This window comes from Centruroides vittatus, unplaced genomic scaffold, assembly GCF_030686945.1.
Source record: "Centruroides vittatus isolate TY-2023 unplaced genomic scaffold, ASM3068694v2 contig_506, whole genome shotgun sequence".
NCBI classification, from domain to species: domain Eukaryota; kingdom Metazoa; phylum Arthropoda; class Arachnida; order Scorpiones; family Buthidae; genus Centruroides; species Centruroides vittatus.
The window spans coordinates 210,709-234,856 of NW_027122293.1; the positions used below are offsets into that span (position 1 = coordinate 210,709).

The following is a 24,148-nucleotide window of genomic DNA, read 5'->3' on the forward strand; positions in this document are numbered from 1 at the left end:
AATCAAATTAGCAATCAGTGACACTAGTCACACTAGTGAGACTTCATTAAACTAATTTTTTTTCGCATTTTCTCGTTAAGGCGTGAAATATTATTTTGTACCATAAATGGTACTAAAATATTATAATGTACTCAAAATGTACTAAAAATCTAAGTGTACTTTTAATGCTCTTTCGAGAGCATAGAAAGTACACTTAGATTTTTAGTACATTTTAAAAAGCAAAATGTACCCGAAAAGTACAAATGTACTAGGAACGACGACACTGGTACAGGGTGTAATTGTGGTTAGATGATTACGGTTCGAACTCGATTCATACGATATAACTAAATAAATATTTCACTTTAATAAATAATAAAAACATTAAATATGCATTATTTGTTTCAGTTTCTGGGAATTTAAGAACGTGACTATTAATATTTATTTGCCTTTTAAATTATGCTTAATTAATACCCAGCTACATGTTTTTAACTTTCACGATAACACCTTATCTCACCGAGAATTATTTATTAATTGTAACAAACGTTTTCAACCCGTAGACTAGTAAAAGCTTTAAATTTCAAGTAATCGTAATTGCCTCTGTGAGATTTAGAGGCGCCATTATGCTCAACATTATACAAAGACACGCCGTGTTTCGAAGGTCAATGAGTCGCGATATGCCTAATTATTTCGCATAAACGTATTTATTTATTCATATAATTCAGTGGCGTGCCGTGACATTTGATGATAGGGAAGCTGTGTTTCTGTAAGAAGCCGACTTCCAGGGGTAATCAGTTAACTGCGCGTCAGTGATGGCCTAGGGTCCATTCGTATGTGCGTGGTGGCGGAAGAGACGTACAGTACCTGACAAAAACCGACAAAAAAGAAACATAAAATAAACATATACTATGTACAAAATAGTTTGCTTTAGGACAATCGGCCGTTCGGCATCCTGGGCGTCGATGTAGTTCTTCGATGGTCGATCGAAGGTGGCCCCGAGTCAGTGGCGTTAACAAGTCTGTAGGGCACGGGGAGACTTCCTCTGTTGGCGTCGGGGACACGGTCTAAGTCCAAAGTGGCACGGGTTTCAGATTGGCACAATAGACGAGAAACTGTTTTTTTTTTTTTTTTTTTTTTTTTTGCGCGTTGACACACGGCGTTTCGGTTATTCGGAACGTTGACCGAGTGCCAGGTGTCCTCGATTGTCGGGGATTATATCAATCTCCGTTCTTTCTTTCGTCCATTTGATTGGTCATTCTCCCTCACTCACGCTTCCCTGGTTACTAAACGTAACGAGACTCTTACCTGGAACGGGAGAAAAGTCAAAATTGAAGATGAATTCGATCTTCCACCGATCATAGGAAGACTTCCTTCCGCGATTTATAGTTTCTGCCTCGCCAGATTGATATAAACAATGGGTGTCAGACTACAAACGACTTTTACCTATGTTTTTTTAATATAATAAATTTTTCTCTAAATTAACCGTTTTTTCGCGTCTTTCGTGACGGGTCAGACCTGTCCGGAACATCACGTTTCCATAAAAGTTTTAAACAAATACTGGAAACGACAAAAATAAATAATTTATGTATTTTTAGTTCTAAAGTACAAATAATACATGCATAATACAAATTGATATGACACAAACAATAATAGAAAAACTTGTTTTTTTAATTTTTTGTAAACTAACTCTATTCGGCGATTTCTTCCGCAAAGTCGTTAATTACTTTATCATAAAAGCCGCTGGTCGTCGATTCCATCAACGTATTTAAAAGCTCTCTTTCTATCGAAAGCGACGCCAGCGACTACAATTTTTCCTCCGACCGAGTGTTCCTGGCCAATGTACGAATTTGCTTCGTAATCGAAAAACTGCGCTCAACAGACCCACCGGTAGATGGTTCCGTAATTATTAATGATACTAAATCGTATAATTCTTTTAGCACGTCTTTATTCGGATCAACATTAATTATAATACGTTTTATGTTTAAGAGTTACTTGTCAATATAGTCCGGACACGAATATAAATACTGCGATTCGCTACGTAATTTAGATAAATCAAAAAATTTCCCATAAAATTTACTGAATTTATAGAATTAAAACAAGCTTGAAAAAATTGTTTTTCATAATATTAAAATTAACAACATCTAAAAGTGATAAAAATTCTAAAGATTTTATGTCTGAAAATCTGTCAATATAATTACAGTATAATTAAAAGAAAATTATAATTATATACAACTTTGCAAAGAAACGTACATAAAAATAACATTGAATACTCTTTACTTTTTAAATCTTAAAACAACTCACTTAATCACATAGCTCCTACCCAGTGGCCAAGGGATAGAATCGTTGGAAGCGTTACACGTGTGTAGCTTCCACCAGCTAAACCGAGTGAGGTTGGTGCTCTGTAAAGCGCATGCGCCAATGTCCTCTGGCTGCTTTACACCTTCAGTTATTCTCGCCGTGGAAGCTGTCTCGTAAGCGCTTCCATTCCCGCCACTGATATTCGAATGTACAATAGCAATCTTATCGTTTTTTTTCCACATGTATAGTATAGAAATTTGTAATAAGATACATAATGCAGTTATAATAAAATATGCATTTTAATTAATTCAAAGTACGTTAAAATATGAAAATTTATATTTTAGAAAATACAAGGGAAAGTCATTGGTAGGTGGAAGCGGCGCTTCCACCGCTTCCAATGACGGCACGCCACTGATATAATTACAATTTCTCTGAAGAGAGATAAGTACTTAGTACTGTAACTTATTTGGACGAGAGAGAGAGAGAGAAAGTTCAGCATTAGATCTCACCTGGATTACAGTTCAATACAAAGTTAAATGCTTTTTCTTGTTGATCTGGAAAAGGCTAAAAGTTTGAGAGTGAAAGCAGAAACTCGTCGATCGATGATTTTTCCGATTAATGACATTAGGTTTACATAGACTGTCCGGCAGACTCCTTTTCTCTTCTTTTTCCCAATTTGGTTGTTTCTTCGTAGGGCTGGCCGATAAGTTAGTGAATCCAATTGTCTTGTTTCGTTATGGGAACCAATCGAATTTCTCTCCGTCCCGTTATTCTCGATTAAAGGAACGAAGGATGACATCGCGTGGGATAATCGCGATAATGACGAAAAGATTATCACACATAAGGAAATTAGGCTTAGATTTCAAATGTTTTTTGTCGTTTTCTAACTTATAAAAAATTAGATTTATTTTTAACATTCGAAACGTAAAACTTCTTAATCAAAAGAAATGTTACTACCATCCATATGACGATGATATAGGGGAGAGTCGCGCAGTACCGACCATTACTAGTTTTCGCTACTTTTTTAAAACTCTTTCCGCCCTGTGGACACCGAGGGCCTCATTTAGCCAGCCCATTATGATGAGAGACGGGGCCTGACAACATGAAAATCCATGAAAAAACCCGTCCGAATTCAAAGCGAACCTTACTATACTGGAACGAGAACACGTCTGTCTATATTAATTTAAATTTTATTAAAAAACTAAAGGTATACGCATCATCCGGACAAAATATAAGTATCATCGTGTTCTGCTAGATTTTTTCGACCGAAGTATCAAATTTCATCAAGTGATATCTCACAGAACATTCTGTGAGACGTTATTTTGGAAATCTTCATTACAACTAGTAGATTCTTCCAATGAAATTATAAAACTATTCATTATTTTTCAAATACAGTATAACCTCGATTATCCGGATTGTTCAAAATAAACCAAAATTGTACGAATTTGCTGATTTGCACTTGGCGAATTGCGACACTATTTATGTACAGTACGTGATGGAATGCATGGAACAAAATTTCGAAAAGACCATTAGTAAATTCCATTAACAGTAGAAAGTGGTATAGGAGACATTGCGAAAACAATAGCACAAATTTCAATATGTGTTGAATGTGACGATGATGATGTAACCGAGTAGTTAAAAGTATTCGCGATTTAGCTGCTTCAAAAAGAACAGCTAGCTTTAAACAAAAATCGTTAATAATTGAATTTCTTAATAAAAAAGAATTTAATATTGAAGCTATATGTAAATCTAGACAAATAAAAATTATTCATACTATATGCACTGTCAATTATTATTTTTTTCGATTATCCGGATTTTCCCTTATCCGGACTACCTTCATCCCCAATTAGTCCGGATAATAGAGGTTCTACTGTATTCGAATAATTGAAAATTTCGTTCTATGATTCCCGGTTTGGAAGAACATTTTCGAGAATTGAGAGATAATAGAACTTCCGTGAATCCAGAGTTGTTTCGGTGAGTAGGAATTACACCGTCGGTGTTGTCTATATGGACCACCACCTGGAATTGGACAAACTATATTGGCCAGAGCCGTGTGGCTGTTCAAATGGAAGCCAACGTCAATGGAACGCTATCGTAGATAAGGGACCGTCCATAAATTACGTAAGGGCGATTTAGGCCATTCTAGACCCCACCCACCCCTGTGTAAGAAACCGTAATATTTTCTTTCATCCCCCCTTCAACATTTTTAATATTTTACGTATCTTTAATAATTAGTGTTTTTATAATCTTCTCGTTAACAATAACGCATCTCTATAATCAATGATCGATACAATTAATTGTATAAATATTTCTTTTATTTATTATACAGTAAACTCTCATTTTTATATTCACAAAGATTCAATAAATAACATTTTCCTTTATAAATAATAATGTGTAAACAAAATTCTGTGTTTAAATGTTTCCAAATAGCATAAGATAGAAAAGTTTTCATTAGTACTTATTTTTCAATGAATACAAAATAGTTTAATTACTGTTAAAGAGATGTGGAATCTTCTAAATATGCTGCATTTTGAATTCCTTTAGAATGATTATTTTCACTTGCATTATGTTTTGTTAGTTGATCTTCTTTTACTTCTACGTATTTATAAAAATATGCAATTAAGGAAAAAAGCATCATGTCGGCCACCATTAGACCAGCAAACATAAAGAATTCGTAAGACTGAAATGAAAATTTTTATAAAGTAAATAAATAAATAATCTTAAAACGTTGATATGCGGTGAACCCCCGATTTAGTGGGTAGTGAAAGTTCGTGCGCCACGGTTAATCCGCATATTACTTGAAAATAACTATCTGCAATATAATAGACACTCTACTATGATTTAATATGTAACAAGGAAACTAAAATGCACAGTACAATATGAAAAATTTAGCTCATTACCAAAATTACACAATAGCATTTTCTGAATGTGTGAATAATAATAATAATATAGTAGTTTGAACAAAGAATGTTCATGTTAGCAAAGTTCAATTGTCAAATCTGCCAGATTTTTATTGGGTTATATTAAACGTAATTAATAATTTGAAACAAAGTTGGCTAAAGACATACAGTTAGGCTACTATCTCATGAAAATAAATTAATTTTTAATACTCTGGAGGTGGAGAATCAGCTTTAAGCAGGACTCAAAACTCACAACTCCTGCTTACCGTGCAGTTTCATCGTCAGCTACACTACCAAGATCTCCATCCGATCTTCACTTCCAGAGCTTTTAATTAATTAATGAAGATATAATAATTTGGTCACTCACGGTGCCAACCGGAGCTAACTTAGTGCCCACGGCCGTCCACGACTCTCAGCCAACTTATGCTTTAACAATTAAGAATCCTGCAGATTGTTTTAAATTCTAATATATTTTTGTTTTCATTTTGGACATGCTGCCAATCCCAGTTTTGGATTTCACCACTGACTCAAACTACACATAAAAATTAGAAAGTCTGATCCAAACTTAAACCAGGTCTCTCGGAGTAGCAGCCCGATTACTGTCTTAGCCATCTGACTGTCAAATAACGTTTATATTATAAAGATATACTTGCACAATGAAAAGTTAAAAACTTTTGACTATTATTTTATTACTATATTTTAATATTAAACAAAATTTAGATTTTATAAAATATTCTTGTTAAAATGATTAAATTTTGTATTAATATATTACAAAAATCTATGTAAGCTGATTAACATTTCAAAACTTGAATCTTAGTCTCGAAAACCGAATAGAATTTATTTTCCGTCAAATCGTCGTTTAAAATAATGCTGAATTTTTTTTATACTATTTTTTCGATACAATTAACACGAGTAAGAGAATTTTATGTTTAATGTATTATATTTACTTACTTGTTTTGAAAAAGATCCTGCTAAAGAAACAATTACAACAATGATATTTCCAAAAGCTACAGTTAATAACCAAGCAGCTTGTAAAACAGACTTCATGCTTTTAGGTGCCTAATCAATAATTAAATAATAATCTGTAATATATCACATATAAATAATCTTTATTTTCACATTGTTATGTATAAATATAACTGAATTTGAAATATTTTTATTATGAAAAAATAAAATTAAATGAAGAGAGAAAATATCAGATAAGTTAATTTTTAAAAAGTTACAGAAATTGTGAGTCAACAAAACTTGACACTATAATAATAATAATAATGGAATGACAAATAACTGCTACAATTATGGTCACTAAAAGATTTTCGACAATGTCTTTGGCCATCTTCAGCTTACAAAATAAACAGATTACTAAAGACATGGTCAAAAACATTTCTGATTAAATAATCTGTCTGGTAACCAGAATTATAACAGTTCTTTATCATTTATTTACAGAAATGTCTGATTATTTTACAATTTAAATATTTAACATGTAATAATAATAGAAATAAATTATATACCATAAATCACAGAATAACTACAGAATGAAATATATATTATATCATTATAACTCTTCAGCCCAGTGAAAATAAATTGATATGGTTGCTTTGATGTATAGAAAGAAATCGGTTTTTATATCATATGACTGACTGCTTTTGACTACTGATGATGATTGCACATGAGTGTCTCTAGTCACTAAGTGAAAATATCCAACAAGTTGAATATGCTCTTCATTTTATGGACTGCCCACATTTCATCAAAAAGATTGACATTGAGTCCAGTGATTGATTGCAGGCAAATTTGCTTTGATGTTGAAGGAGATGAGTTTGCTTTGATATCGACTCATTTTAATTGTGTTTTAGTTTGTAAACCAGACATTTCTACCAGAAGATTAAATGAAAATGTTGCTTACAAGGAGTAGAGTTGGCTATACCACCAATTTTTGGCATCTAACTCACTTGTCACATGCCACCAATTCCCAAATGTAGTTTTAGATTATTATTATTTAAAATAAGTGTTGTAATAATGGAAGATGCATTATATTGCAGAACAGAGAATTTCATAGTGGCGAGTTTCATAAAGAAATAGTTAAAAATTTAAAATTATAGTTTATGCAAAAATATCCTGTATCATAGACTACACACGTGACAGGGTCTTACTCTATGATACAAAGGTATGATACAAAGGACCTTTATATCATAACGTAAAACCCTGTCACATGTGGTTTTAAGTTTACAACATTGGCAATCCAAAATAAAAGAAAATGCATAAATAAAAGTTTTTAATTGCATTTTCTGGATGTATGAAGTATGCTTGTTCTTGTTCTAGAAAAATGCTACTATAACTTGCTTCTTTGTTTTGCCCTAAACACTGGGACCTGTGTCAGTCTTTATTTTGAGTTCTTGCTTTTAAACACATCATGTCTACGTGATATCGGTGCTGCACTTTATTTCATTTATGCTAATTACTTTACAAACATGAATCCAAAATGCAAATGTTGTAATACTGGTAGCTCTGATAAGCCAAAGAAAAACCTAACAACAATGTTGAGGTCAGGAAAATCATAGAAGCAGTGAGACAAATTGGTAAAAATGACATAGAGTATATATGGCCCATAAAGTAAAAACTTGCATAGAAGAGCATTGTGATGAACTGACACCCAAAAAGTTTAAAGAAGAAGGAAAAAAGAGTCACAACTTTAAGTTCAAGAATTAGAGAAATGTGCAGAAATGTTTAGAATGGTGCAGCAGTTGAAAGATATAATAATGGACTATGATCGTCAGATGGAATGAACCATTTAAGTCACCAGAGCAATAACATTAGACCCACATCCTCGGTAGCAATTGTTACTGCAAGGCAGTAACAAGCATAGCTGGTTCGCATGTTGCCAAATCTACTCTTCATGAGTAAATTTTTCATTTGATTATCTGATATAGTCCAGAAAAATATTTTCATTTTAAATAAAATAAGAACAAAATGAACTTTGTGTACAGAATTAATTATAAAAAAAAATATTTTAATTTACCTGTGAATAAGAAAATTCTAATCCAGTAACTGAAAACATAATTTCTCCAGCAGTCATAATTACATATTGTGGTATTTGATATAACATTGAGATTGAATTAGGCTGAACTATTACATTATTCTTTACAAAATACTATAAAGAAACAAAATTGAAATTCAATTAAAAAGTAAATATGAAAAAATTTTCAATGAGTTATTTTATTTAAAATTTTTTAAATTAAAATTCAAACATTAAATTATATTTTGAAATTACTAAAATTATTTACACCAAATTTTAATGTTGTTAATATAAGATATTAAAGTTTTAAAAATAATTCTGCTTTAAAATCAAAGTCCATATATAAAGTTATTGCTTTTACATCTTTAAGATTTGAATTACAGTCGAATCCGCATAAGTCGTCACCCGGATAACTCGACACTCTTCGGTTATGTAGTCAGTTTTTGTGGTCCCGGCCGACTTGCATAGGCATTAATGTTATTAATGTTAAAAAACTCGGTTTACTCGACATTGTTTAACTCATTACCACTGGATAAATCAACATACTTTTTCTGTTTCACACTTTTTAGAATTCTGATGAGTCAACTCCCCCCTCTGAAAAATGTGTTCACACCACACAGTTTATTGTATGGTGTGAACTCATTTTTTCAGGAGGGGAGTCGACTTATCAGAATTCTAAAAAGTGTGAAACAGAAAAAGTATGTTGATTTATCCAGTGGTAATGAGTTAAACAATGTCGAGTAAACTGAGTTTTTTAACATTAATAACATTAGTGCCTATGCAAGTCGGCCAGGACCACAAAAACTGACTAATTAACCTACGGTGTTGAGTTATCCAGGTGACGACTTACGCAGACTCGACTGTATTATTATCTAAAGATATGCAATGAATATTGTACACATTTAGATACTTCTGAGAATGTAAAATATTTCAACTGTTTTAAAAATCAATTTTAATAAAAATTATGATTTATTTAGCTCTCAAGTGGTATTTGTATGATATGTATAATCACGTATAATTCAGTTATGATCAACAAAAATAACATTTGAACTTGAAATCATATTCAAAAAAGATAAGAAAAAATTCATAATTCTGGAAACCAAATTAAATTGTATTCAGAAATGTTTTTGTCAGGGTTTCCCAATGGGTCAATATATCTATATATATAATCGAGACGAGTTAATAATAATAATAATAATCAGCGCAGAGCCCAAACGGTTAGGAGTTGAAAGTTGAAATTTGGTACGCTGTTAGGGTATGTCACGAGAACGCACACTAAGAAGGGATTTTTCGAAATTCCTTCCCACAGGGGAGAGGGACAGGATTAAGTCTTAACACTTCCATCAACGATGGAAGATTTACGTAACAATGGAAGTGTTAAGAGAAAGCGACGTGCAAGACGCAGATGCAGTTTTTTTCGTTTTTGCGGGAAATCGAACATATTTTTAGACCTATCTAAAAATTCTGTAATTAGTCTGGAAACAGGGAGGACTCAATTCTTGCATTCTGTGAAAACGGGTAAGGTTATTAATAAGGACTAACGTAATAATCTTAATATTCGCTAAAACGGTTAGGAGTTGAAAGTTGAAATTTGGTGCACAAAGGGTACCAGATTTAAGTAACAAAGTGTTAAGTAACAATGGAGAACAAGAGAAAGCAACGTGCAAGATTTACGGGCGCTGGAAAAAAAAAGAAAAAAGAAAAAGAGTAATATGTTAGAACACATTCGATTTTCAAATTTAAACAGATTAGTTCGGTTTTTCTCGACCTTTCTTCTTTAGAACATTCGATGAAAATTGAACAATATAATCAGAACAAGTCGTGAAAATCGAACAATATTAGAACATTCGATTTTCAAATTTGATTTTTCTTTAGAAAAACTTAGTTCGTTGATGAAATTACTCTCTTTTTTGTGACTATAATGTAATAATCTTAATCTTCGCTATCGTTACTTTTGCTCGAGCAACGCCGGGCCTACCTGCTAGTTTATATATAATATTGTATAACATATAATATACAATATTGAAGGGATAGAAGGAATAAACTTTTTTCTTAAAAGGAAAAGATACATGAAAAAGGTTGGAAACCCTGATTTTTGTTCTTTTATACGACCAACAACAGCTGTAAAAATTATCAAGTGCGTTAAAACAAATACATTCAAAATAGAGCAATCTCTATGTTCAATATTTTACCAATTTTTTAAGAAAATTCAATTACGAGTTCTGTTTGATTTGGAGAAGTGACAAATGCAATTATTTGAATAATTGTTCATGTTATTATTATGAATATGCAGGTTATATTATATTTTGTTACATGAGTTATACTCATGCAACAAAATATAACATGCCTATATAGTTTAAATAAGGCTAGTGTATTATTTTAACACACTTTAATTACATTATAATTATATCTTTTTATTTATAAATAAGAAATAAAGAATATATATTATATTTCTTATTCAATGTAGACCAAAAGTATACTTAAAATTTATTATTCATAATATACATTATTTATAGTGCGTTAAATAATTTTAAAAATAAAATTCTCACCTTATTTTGTGAATCTGAAACAACTGTAACAATATAACTTCCACCCGTATTTAATTTAACATCATCAAGAGGAATTGTGTTGTTATAATTATTAATAGATAATTTATACCTGTAATAAATAAAATCCTAGTTAAAACTTAAAATAATAACATAAAAGTATTTGAATTTTATAAATACAGAATAAATTTAGAATATTTAAAATAATATATTAAAAAATTTACTAATTTAATTTATATAGGAAGAAAAGTTATAGTAATATATTATCACCACAGTTCCTACAATGGTTTATCCTATTGCAACTTGTACCAATATCTGATCTCAAAGTAAAGACTATGCTCAATTAATAGCACTACTCAGAATTTCATTTCTTTAAAAATTTATTTATTAAATTAGTAATTTTATCTAACAAGATTTTCTGCAGTGTTGTGCAGCCTATGTGCATAAATGCATGCAACTTTTGCGAGGGAGTGTACTGACGTCACAAATGTTGCGACAATTAGCATTTTAATGAATACCACCTCTTCCCTTTGGTGGTAATAAAATGTTAATAAAATGGTAATAAAAGCCGGTGGTAATAAAATGAAAGATAAATGAAATTTTTAAAAAACAGCTTATTGAAAATTCTAAAAAATATTTAACATTTCCATGAGAAACCCGAGGAGCTCTCGTGACACATATCGTGGCATATGGGTTGGAGAACAGCGTTTAATTATTGAATCTAATTTACTTTTCAGCTTACAGTTGCAAGATTGATTGGTTGAAACTGGATCTATTATGTATATCCCATAAAAAAAAAAATGGTGAAACCAGGTTGAAAAAGTAAAGCTCTGCAGAAACATCTAAACAATGGAAACCTTTTGGAAGTTCTGGAATAAGAATAGTAGAAGTAGATTTGACAGTAAAACTCAACATGTGAATAAAGTTCACATTACACAGACTACAATTATAGGAAGTTTTTGAGGAAACGCTCATCATGATAATAAATCGGGAAAATAAGCATTGTCACAGAAAAAGACTTCGAGCTTTACTTTGTGCCTTAAAGTCAATGAACATTAGAACATGTTTGAGTAGTATCAGCGAAGGAAATTTGAGGGACAAAGTAAAGCTTGAAGCTTTTTTCTGTGACAATACTTATTTTTCCAATTTATTATCATGATGATTGTTTCCTCCAAAACTTCCTGTAGTTGTAGTCTGTGTAATGTGCACTTTATTCACATGTTGAGTTTTACTGTCAAATCTGCTTCTACTATTCTTATTCCAGAATTTTCAAAAGGTTCCTTTATTTAGATATTTCTGTTAAGCTCTACTTTTTCAACCTGGTTTCACCAATTTTTTCATGGGATTTCAAGTATTTTTCAGTTATCAATAACTTCTTGAGAGAATAGTTTTCATGATAACTCATGTGACATTCACAACTCATGATAAATTCATGTGGTAGTCTGCAGATTTTCTCAGTGTCCCAGAAAATAAATATAATAAAAAAACTAAGAACAAAGAGACAAAAGCTATATACAAGACAAAAGGTCTCAAAAACATAGAGATTTGCAAAAAACTTGGAGGGTCAAATTTGACATAACTCCAATATGTTCCCTTGTTTTATATAGGAACGTAAGAACCTCAAAAGTAAAATGGAGCACTATTTTATAAATATTCTATTTTTAAATCATTAGGCTTGTATTAACTAATAGATTAAAAGTAATTGCAAAACATCACGTCACGTGGTAGACGATCGACCAAGGAAATGGTAACATTTAAAAAGTAGGCTATAATTTTATAAATACTTAATATTTTTAAATAAAACTTTCAAAAGACATGGTCAACTCTCGAAAGAGCTATTAGACAAATGCAAACTCCTAGATTTTTTGGTAGCTTGGTGTAGGGAAAAATCTCTCACACTGTAAATCTAGTGGAAAAAATTCTAAGTTTCAGATTGTGTAAGTTCAGAATGATCCAACAAATTTATTCAAAATTTAAGACTTATCATGGATGCTAAATTTCATCCAAACTGATCTGTTGGTCTTTGAGACATTAATGGTCCCATTTGGCACTTTAACATTAGATGTGTGGCTGAACCCTACTATAGAGCACCACCACACTCTATAATATGTATGTTATGTATCTAGATCTATCTTTTCACTAAGAAAAGAGCATCCTATTTTATTAAATTATACTCTTTACTGGAGAAGTACAATTACTAGAAATATCAGTCAAACACCTCTCCAATTTCACATACATAACTTTATTTATTACTGTATTAATTGGAGAAAATAGCTATGAAATGGGAGTATATATATATACAAAAAAAAATTAAATATATAACTTAAAATTACTTACATTCCAGGATCAACTTGAACATAATCTGTGGAACCAAATATTCCATTCTGTTCATTGACAGAGAAGTTAGACTTAAGTTCAGTGGTTTTGTCATTTAATGACAAATAAAATGTAATTGTTGAATTTATTGGAGGAATTAGACTGGAGGCAAAGAGAATACGTATTTTAGATTCACCATTATCTGGTTTTTCATATTCATCTGGAATCTACAAATAAAAATTACACTGTACTATGGAATTGTGTACAAATGTATTTTTGTTGCAAAATTCAACTCTGGGAAATTTAAAATATTATAAGCTGTCATTGGTATTGATTTATCATTCTAATTATTTAATTTATAAGCCAATTTGAATCTACATTGTGTATTGTGGCTAAATGCCATTATTGTACTGTACAGTTGTATTTTATTTTATATTAGAATATATATTATTCTTTATTTCTTCTTCCTATTACTATTATCTTCCCTTCCTGGAATTTTCTCCCAACCGGTGCTTAACGGCGCAACAGCAGGTGGTCTCTTAAGAACAATGGGACGGTATGCAACCCTCAGGGTAGAACGGGGACCAAGTGGTCATTCTTTGGCTAGGACTGGACGAGGAAAGACACGCCAAAGGTAGCTCCCCACCACGTTTTTGGGACCACGTGGAGACGACAAAGAGATATGAGGGAAAGAAGGAAAATCCCAATCGAAAAAACGTTCAAGAGTATTTTTTTTGTCCACGTCTGTCAAGAAATTTACGTTTTAGAGAAGAAATTAACATTTTTCCTGATTAAGAAGAGATCCATCCAACATATACATATCGCACCGTAATAATGCCGAAATATTTGGGTATCCCTTTCTTTTTCATTCTATTCTTTACTTTATTCTTCTACATTTATCTATCATCCTACATTAATTATAATTAGTTATAAGTTTAGTTGTAAGATATACATATATTTTAATTACTCTTAGTAGACTGCTTGTTTTGTAAAAAAAGAAAGGAATCGTCATGAGATTTAACATATGTCCGTATTCTCGCCATAGTGTCTGTAACTATACTAATATATATACCTGTCAGGGAAAGAGATTTTTTTTGCTGGCATCCCACAAAAATTCCTGTATCCTGTTACGCGAATTAAAGATTCTGATTTTAAAAATTCCAGTTTCTTTGTGTACGGTATTCGCACACTTCACAGTATAACTTAATATCTGAACTGAATGAATTCCTATGATTTAAGTCATATTAATTGTTATAAATTTATAATTCAACTTCAATTTTAAAATAAATTTTTAGTTTCATTATATTCTCAATTTGATGTATATAGCTGCAGACAGAATGCAGAAGCTTCATTTATACAGAGTGTAGCTTTACAACTTTCGTACACTACATTTATAGTTATGCATGTAGCAAAATGTTACATAGCTATATATGTAGCCAAATATTTTAAATTTTGTCTGACATAAAGTCCGATATGCCTTTCATTTCATTTATGATATGGATGTCCTGTCTGTAATTAACCTCTTCCTATACACATTTGAGACATTATAGTTGCAACCGCAATGAAATTCTCCATTATGACTTTCTGGCAAGGGTAACGTATAGATTTTGACAAATCTCCAATGGAACAATCCACAGGAGTTAGACTGGAAAAATCAGTTGACCACAACAAATCATTGCAGAAACAATAGGCAGTTTTATCATACACACATATATCTTCCATCTTAACCTCATCGATGAAGAAAAGTGGAGCCAATTCAAAGTGAAAGCCATGATATTAAAACCAATTCTATAAATTCATCAAAATAAATTTTCCGTTTGCTTAATTTCACACTGTGTTAAAATGAGTTTGACATTAATATAAATAAAAATTTTAAAAATCTGCTATAAAAATATACAGTAGAGCATCGATTATCTGACTAAATTGGGGACTGGGATTGGTCGGATAACTGAAAAGTCGGATAACCGAAAAGTATGAAAAAATACATTATTAGTATAGTGTATTAGGTCTAGTTTAAATACTAGCCTCCCTTTCATGGTCGAGCCAGTGCTGCCAGCTAAAACATGCAAAAATTTAACAAAAATAATATTAAAGTAGCCAAGACATAACCAAATATTGTAGTGCCACATCACTAGCGGACATTTGAATTTGCCGACTAGAACACGGTCGGTTAACCGATAAGTCGGTTAATCGGGGGTCGGATAATCGATGCTCTACTGTATTAATGCTAATTTATCCCACAATTCCATACTTTCATATATACTATTGGTTTGTGGTTCTGCTTTTAACTGAACAAATGAATTTTATGATTATTTATTGATTTTATATGAAATAATTATTTTATTTTGAAGATTTGATACTTATTATTAATTAATTAAAGAAAATTTAAAATAGTCAGATAAAAATAAATTTGACCTTTTAGGCATACTATCAGTATGAATGGTATATCTCATATTTTCCTTTACATTTTCAAGAGAATATGAAACAGACTGGTTTCACGATCTAATATCATCCTCAGATACTTACGATACTTGTCAATATTAGAGTAAGTATTGTAAGAATGTAATGATCTTGAGATCATAGAAACACTGATGATAATAGAGTTACAAATTAGAAATTCACTCATCAAAAACAGCTAGAGAAAACATAACTCTAAATTTACATTGAACCTATTAATTTGCAAAGAATAAATTTGTTTACACATACAGTAGACCCATCTATAACACGGATTTGTATAACACTGCGAAAAAATTGCGATTGTGTTTGTATAACATGCTAAAAGAGACTCGTATAACACAGTAAAATGTCATCGCCGACTCGTGTTGCAACAGGATTGGTCGAATCGGGACCAATAGCAAACATTGCACAAACCGTTGAGTTTAAATGAGCAGCGGACCTACTAAAAACCATTTATTATTTAACGGCCATAAAAATTATATTTATATTAATGATGTCTCCAAAGCTCAGTGAATTTTTTGCAGAAAAATAACTTATCAGGAAACACGCGCCCGCCATTCGACGAGCCGCTCCGTGACGTAAACAAGCTTAAGCAATGGTGTCGTCAAATGGTGCACACTCGGTAAGTAATCATACAATTTTTTGTTTATAGCATAGTTTATATGGATTATTCCCAAAAAATTATATGTATTTTGGAAATGTAGAGTCAAATTAGTCTAGAATCGGTTAATTTTATGGAAGAAAACCTTTCAAACAGCCGTAGCCCCTAAACTGCACACGTGCCAGGCTATGATTGGCTCATGTATTTAAGTGACTCATACAACATGGAATTCATATAACATAGAACGTATCTACCGTGTTATAGGGGGGTCTACTGTATAAATATTTCTTAACGTTAGACATTTGAATGAACTTAATTTGATATCCCTGATGCATTTAATTTATAAATGCATATTAATTCCTCTGTTTTTCATTATGCAATGTTAATAATTGCAATTTCTTGAAACTAGCTCCAGAAATAGTTCTTTTTGAGAATGGAAAATTCATTCTTCAACAAGGACTAATAACTGGAGCTAGTTTCAAGAAATATAGAATAAATGGTAATTTATGAATTACCATTCATTCTATATTACTCGAGATGGTTGACATATTTCATAATGTGCATGTTTAGAAAAAAAAATGTTTTTTCTTCCTCTTTCATTATACTGTAAACTTCTGGACCAGCATCTGATAACTTTGATAAGAGTTTCATTATTCATAATACCACAATATTGGCTTTATTATTTTTGTTTTTTTTTAACTATTAGAAATTGAATACAGTTTCTAGTAATTACAATAAATAAAAATAATTCCAAAATGTAATTGGAATGCAGGCTGTTCTTGAAAAATTGTTTAGATTTATAATTTGCATTAACTTAATCATTTGGAAAAAAATTACAAATACCTTGTTATAATAATAAATATTAAATATAATTAACGTCAAGTAGTAGAAACAAAAAATATCAGCAATTTTTATTAAGACATGCAATGAATTTAAATCAAAACAAATTATATTAAAATAATGCTAGCAGTTCTTAAGAATACAGGATTCACTAAAGTAATTAAAAATAATATCTATTCATGTTAAAAAGTTGGATCATTTATTTTTGGAAAACAAAAAGGTATAGATGAAGTGAGGAGGTACTACATTGTTCTTTGATACATTTTAAGATATCAAATAGCAACTGTGAAGTAAAAGTATAGTTTTTGTTACAATTCCTATTTTAAGAAAAAACTGGTAATATCAATAAATGCTTAGAAAAAAACTTGTTTTGCATTACTATTTATATGAATACAATTTTTATTTAGTAAAATTATTATTGAATCGAAAATGATATATACTTTTAGTAAATTGTATTGTTAATAATCAGCAGAATTATTGATTAATTATTTTGTTTCAATTATTCATGTAATAAATGAATGTTATTTTTCTTTTAACTGAATAGGATAAATATCTATATTTGTTTTGTTTGGTGTCACGACTTGGTGAATTTATATCAGGTCAGTCCATAAGTTCGTGTGCATTTTTATGACCTTGAGAAAAATCTTGTTTTGCTGTTAAAAATGTCAGTCTAATGTGATAATTTTTACATCGAAGTGTTAAATTGGATCTCATTCATATAATACTGTTCAGAATTGTGAACATTTCAGTTGTTTACTTTCGTTAAAATGGAAGTAACCGACGAATATAAAAGACACGTTTTATACTTTTTATTTTTAAGTGGTGAGAATGCTACAAATGCAGCCAAAAAAATAAATACTGTACATAATCAAATCGTAATTAGTTCAAGGACTGCGCAAAAGTGGTTTGAAAGATTTAGAAACAATGATTTTAGTGTGGAGGATAAGGCTCGTACCGGAAGATCCGTCGTCGAAGTCGACAGATCTTCCGGTACGAGCCTTATCCTCCACACTAAAATCATTGTTTCTAAATCTTTCAAACCACTTTTGCGCAGTCCTTGAACTAATTACGATTTGATTATGTACAGTATTTATTTTTTTGGCTGCATTTGTAGCATTCTCACCACTTAAAAATAAAAAGTATAAAACGTGTCTTTTATATTCGTCGGTTACTTCCATTTTAACGAAAGTAAACAACTGAAATGTTCACAATTCTGAACAGTATTATATGAATGAGATCCAATTTAACACTTCGATGTAAAAATTATCACATTAGACTGACATTTTTAACAGCAAAACAAGATTTTTCTCAAGGTCATAAAAATGCGCAGGAACTTATGGACTGACCTGATAGATACTTGGCAAATTCATCTGTTTAATCCATTACATTACAGAGATGCGTTTCAGGCTTTTGCCCCTCATCAGTCTGTTACGTAATGTATGTGTGTTGCATCTGGTGGGCATCTGTCCGGCACCTTCCGCACTACGTTTTCCCACTTACATTCCCCTCCTTGCTAACTTGACTGCTTCCCCCGCATGTCTCACAGCGTGTAACTTCTCCCACCTGGAATGCTGCACACAGCCATGCCTACAACTATATAAATATACTTTTTATGATATTCTATTTAATAGTTGTAACCAGCTTTTACGAATTTCGACGCTTAAGTTCTTGTTGATATTATTTTTGTCTGTAGTAATTTTGTATATATAAACAAAAATCTATATTTGTGTTTATTTTTCAAATAGGTAAGAATTTTATCACATTTTTGTTTTCACATTTAATTCTTTATATATATTTAATAAAAATATAATTGTATAAATCTTACCTCATAAACACTGAGATGATTATTAATATCTGTAATCATCATCACTCTCACAGGTTCTGCATCATTTGTAAATAAATTATAAGATAGTGAATTTGTTTTTAAATAACTGCAATTAGTAGCAAAAAATTCCATTTCATGTGACTGATTGGTTTTAATGTCTTTCAGATCTATCATCTATTTAAATAAGAATAAGAAAATTTAAAATAAATTAGTCCATAAAAGACACAGCAGATTCCAACATTAATATAAAACTTCAATTTAAAATAAGTGAATATTAAAAAATTATTTACCTCAACAAAAGAAACATTAGACAGAGAACTACTTAAGCTTATATTGCATGGCAAAGTGTTAATCACTGATACTCGGGATAAACCTTCACTTGGTAAAACTGGTAAAGATTTCTTAAAAAATATAAAAATAATTTACAAAAAATTTTTATTATTATTATTTATTAAGAAATATAATAAAATTTAAAATAATTGCTTTTAAAATAGTTTTTTATTCTAATAATAATAATAATAATAATAATAATAGTTCTCTCAGAAGTCACTGTCTTGTTGAGATGAGAGAGCTCAGTAGTTCCAATGTATCATAGACCAATGCTGGCAGGAGCATAAGCTTCCTTTAGAACCACCCATGCCAGTACGGTCTGCAGGAAAAAATGAAGTAGAGTAACCCACAAGCAGTGTCTGACCAAACAAACAGATTTTTACCTGTGAAATTTGTCACTGAGCACCCATGAGGTGTGTTATACAGTAAGTTTTATGTGAAGGTAAAAGAACTAGAACATATGAGTATCACTAAATCATCAAATAACCAATAGAATGCAAATTAGTTTGTTTTGAAGGAATTAAGTTAATTTAATATAATACAAATGAGAAAAAGTTTAGCTGATTGTTTAAAAATAAATAACACTTAAATATCCATTTAATAGAATTATAGCATGCTAAACATAAAACTGTTAAAAAAAGAAAAAGTATTAAAGTAACAGTACAGTGGAGTAGTCAAGTGAGAACAAATAAATATTTAGTAATATGTCATAGCATTAATTTTAAAAATAAGTATTTTTAATTTAATTAAAAAATAAAGACGGTTACTTATTTATTTTATTTTTCATTAAATAAAATTCAAATGATATTTATATAATTAGCATAACAGATAACACAGAAAACATATTGCAATTTAAAGAGGTTTACAAATACAGGGTCCATACAGGTAATTCCATCTGTGATTCCCTGACTTTCCATGACCAATTATGACATTATTCCCCAGCGGTGTAGTGAACATAACTGGTACCCGGGGCATAACTGGCACCCGACACTTTATTGGCGCTCCTCTCCCCTCCAGAAACACATAGTTTGTCTTGGAGACCATTTGGGCACCCCTCTGCAAGTGGCGCCCGGTGCATGATACACCCCCTTGCACCCCCTCGCTACGCCACTGTTATTCCCTGACTTATTAATGTCTCTGTATTTCCCTTTTCCTTTATGTAATATTCAACCAAGTCTATTTAACCCCATTTTGTACACAATTTTATAAATTTTTTTATTAAAACACACTGTATTCACTTACAAAAAATGAAAAACTTCATGTAATATTGATTACGTAATTAGCTACATCATTTCTATATCATATAAAAAATTCATGATTTAAATTAATTTGTAAATTTTATTTAAATAAGAAAAAGACTCATGTTGCATCATAAAATCGAATTTTCTTAAAGCAAGGAGGTGGGAAATTCAAATAATTTAAACATAAGAAATCGCTTATCACGTCGGCATTTTTGGTGTTCATGCACAACCACTACCCCTCTATCGCACGGCTACACACCCCCACTAGCCACGATTTAAAATACAGATGTAAACCTCTTATGAGATGTAAGCATGACAAATCTTGCAATTTGTTTTGTCACTCCAATTTTTGTACACCCCCCTATACTGAAGAGAATTTAAAGACACATTCAGATCAAAAAGGAGAGAGTGTGACAGATGGATTCCGCAGTATTTGCAGATCCCCCCGCTTTCTTCTGTTAAAAATCTTATTCCCTGACTTTCCAGGTCTCTACAGACCAGACCCTGCAAATAAAATGTAGCAGAGTTTGTTTCTTATGAAAAGAATATCAGCTGATGATAATTTAAAGTTGAATTTATATATTAAAATTGAAATATGAATACAAAAAATGATGTGAAAGATTTACGAAAAAATTGGAAGAATTTGCTTAAAAAGAAATAAATATAAAGCAAAATCTTGGATTGTTTAAATAATTTCATAAATTTAATTTTTTTAATATATTTCTTATTTAATTTTAAAAAATGAACATATAATGACTGGTTTTTAAAAGTTTTTAAATGTTTAATGTTTATAATTTTGAAAAAAATGTAAGCATTTGAAGTCTTATTTGTCTTTCTATATCATATCATAATGATGAGATATAAATAATCTAAATATAAATAACTAAGGGTTTTTAATTAAATTAGATGAATAAGAAATGAAATTCTAATTCTCAGATGATATTTAACTTATATAAGGCTCAATTATGTAACTTTTTCGAAAATTTAAACATACAAATAAAAATTATTGTAGAAATAATCATTTAATTACCTCTAATGCCATTTGCACAAAAGCAGCAACAGCAAAAGAAGCACTTGCCAAAATGCCTCCTGTCGTAATCCTTTGAAGTGGTCTAAAATTATATATTAGATTACATTTTTACTAAAATAAATATAATAGGAAAATTGACTGCATAAATAAAAGAATAAAATCATTACTAACTTTATTCAATTCTATTAAATTATAATTATAAATAATAATAATTTTCATATAGTGAAGATTCCATATGTTAACAGACATGTTTATATTAATATATCAGTTTGTATTTTCTTAAATGTATTATATGCATGCCAAAATGCATTTTGGACATGTTGATCCTTCATCAGTTTGTTTTTTCACAAATATAAATACATAAAGATAAAACTTAAGACTGATATTTATAGTATACTTTACATTACTATCATTCTCACTACTTCCTTTTTTAAATTTGCAACTAAACAAAAATAACAATTGCCATTTTCTGATAACTTTACATATACGTGGTACGATCCAAAAGTTCGGGGAATGCAGTAATCTACGACAACAAAAACATGTATTTGAAGTTACAGCGTATGAAATGGATTCTACCAAACCATTTCTACGTGTTCAGGTTAATTTCACCCATGTCATGTGATTAAACTGTGAGCGCTGCTGTTTTTTTTTGGAGATAGTTACCTTTGTCCTGCGACGTAATCAAAGTGGAGTTTCAAGAACAACCTCCAACATTTAATTTTGTCAGCATTTAGGTAAAACACCTTTGGAGATTTTAAAATTGCTAAGAAAGGTGTACGGTGATTCTACGGTGAAAGGTCACGGTGAAGTCGAAATGTTGGAGGTTGTTCTTGAAACTCCACTTTGATTACGTCGCAGGACAAAGGTAACTATCTCCGGAAAAAAACAGCAGCGCTTCGCGGTTTAATCACATGACATGGGTGAAATTAACCTGAACATGTAGAAATGGTTTGGTAGAATCCATTTCATACGCTGTAACTTCAAATACATGCTTATGTTGTCGTAGATTACTGCATTCCCCGAACTTTTGGATCATACCACGTATTATTAGCTGGTTTTGTAGGTCATTCTGATAACTTACAGTAAAAATAAACTGAATCTGATATTGTATGTTCTTAGGAATTAAGCATAAAATTGCTATGGAAAACTTATAAAAACAGAACAGAAGTTACGGAACACATTTAAACTATTAAATGTGTTCTGTAATTTCTTATATAATTTTACCATATTATAGAAAATAAGGACTGAAGAGGGGCATAAGGCTCAAAATGATAATGTCCCTGTATGATAAGTTCTCAATAGCAATATTATGCTTAATTCCAAAGAACATACAACCAAGCAACCAAGTACTAATAAATCTGATATTACTTGCATTTCCTCAGTATGGAGACTTATCTCGTTTTGAAACTCATATTCAATTGTAAAGGTGACTTGCATCAGTGTTGTTCACCATTCCCATATATCATCCTTTATCCTTGTTCATTCTGACAAGAATTCAATTAACTTCCCCTTTCTCCCCCTTGAACACTTTACACTCTCGAAATTTCTCCCAAACTTAATTGTGTATAAGAGATATATGATATATAGATGATATCATTATTTGGAGGGTTTTCTGGAACATTACACTCTTCAAAAGTGAAATTTTGCAACATCATGAAGGAATGAGCAAATTGCAGGATCAGCAGAGGTAACAGAGATATGCAAATGATTAAGTTTGCATATGCATCGGGTCATGTGGTACCCAGTTTTAGGGTATAAAGACCAGCAGCTAACTAGAGCCATAAATACTATCAGCAATGGTTTGCAGCAGCCAAACTTTTGAAGAAACATAAAAAATACGGTGAAGATGACAGTGAGCTGAATAGCACCAATTAACAGGTGGGAAATGAGACTGAATCTTGGAGTGTGTGACCTTGCTTTGTTGATGCACACAGTCACCTGTATTGGGCATGACTTCGAGACCACCAGTGACATGCAACAAGGTGGATGCAGGAACATCTGTAAACATGCCAAAGAGGGAATGAATCACATCAGCACATGACAGAGCACACAGACTGGCAGATTTGCTGAATAACCCATTGAAACCCATTCACCACCTGTCACTGTCAATGAGAACATCTGTGTCTACCCAGTCACAACAAGTTGCATGAATTTAGGTTGCATACAGGGCAACTAGCAACCAGTGCTGCCATTAACAACTTGACAAAGGTTGCATGTCTGGCATGGTGTCACATCATTGCAATTGAACCACTGAAAGGCATTGGGTATTGTTTATGGATTAATCCCACTTCTGTCTGAGAAGGAATGAAAGCTGTGGACAAACAGTGCCATAACTAGGCAGGTGCAACAGGTGCACCAACACAGAGCCCATTTAGAAGGGGGCCCAAAATGCTGTTCACAAGAAATTATATTTTTAAATTTTTCCACCTTTCTACTGTGCAACTTGGCAATTAGATTTTGCCTTACTTAGACTCTAGATGATTCTGTTCACCAACATGAACATTCGAACGAATGGCAGAACTGACTGATATTTTCAACGTGCCTATATTAACTTGCCTAAATTAGGTTAGGTTACAGTGTGAACATAGTCACCATACTTGTGTTTTTGCATTTTGTCACAACAATTTGTTAAATGGCTAAGAACAAAAACACCAGAGAAAGGAGGAAGAGCGAAAGAAATCAAATCTACTACTGTTTCACAAGCTGATGATACAACACTACATTTGACATCTACCCCTTCAATGAATGACAATTCTCAGAGAAGCAAAAACAAGAAGC

The 24,148-nt window shown here is 31.3% G+C and overlaps 1 protein-coding gene across 2 annotated transcripts in view; it reads right to left on the bottom strand.

Annotated features, from left to right (window-relative positions):
- Positions 1-4,567: 4,567 nt before the first annotated feature.
- Positions 4,568-24,148, bottom strand: part of LOC136978344 (solute carrier family 15 member 2-like) — a 101,374-nt gene continuing 81,793 nt past the window's right edge. For both annotated transcript variants that reach the window (XM_067274050.1, XM_067274051.1), the window contains 8 exons: positions 21,371-21,452; positions 19,060-19,170; positions 18,770-18,943; positions 13,068-13,273; positions 10,734-10,842; positions 8,188-8,319; positions 6,126-6,233; positions 4,568-4,954 (listed from right to left, as the gene is read on the bottom strand). In XM_067274050.1, the coding sequence (XP_067130151.1) occupies positions 4,769-4,954; positions 6,126-6,233; positions 8,188-8,319; positions 10,734-10,842; positions 13,068-13,273; positions 18,770-18,943; positions 19,060-19,170; positions 21,371-21,452 (1,108 nt within the window). In that variant the 3' untranslated portion in view covers positions 4,568-4,768. The remainder of the gene's footprint in view (positions 4,955-6,125; positions 6,234-8,187; positions 8,320-10,733; positions 10,843-13,067; positions 13,274-18,769; positions 18,944-19,059; positions 19,171-21,370; positions 21,453-24,148) is intronic.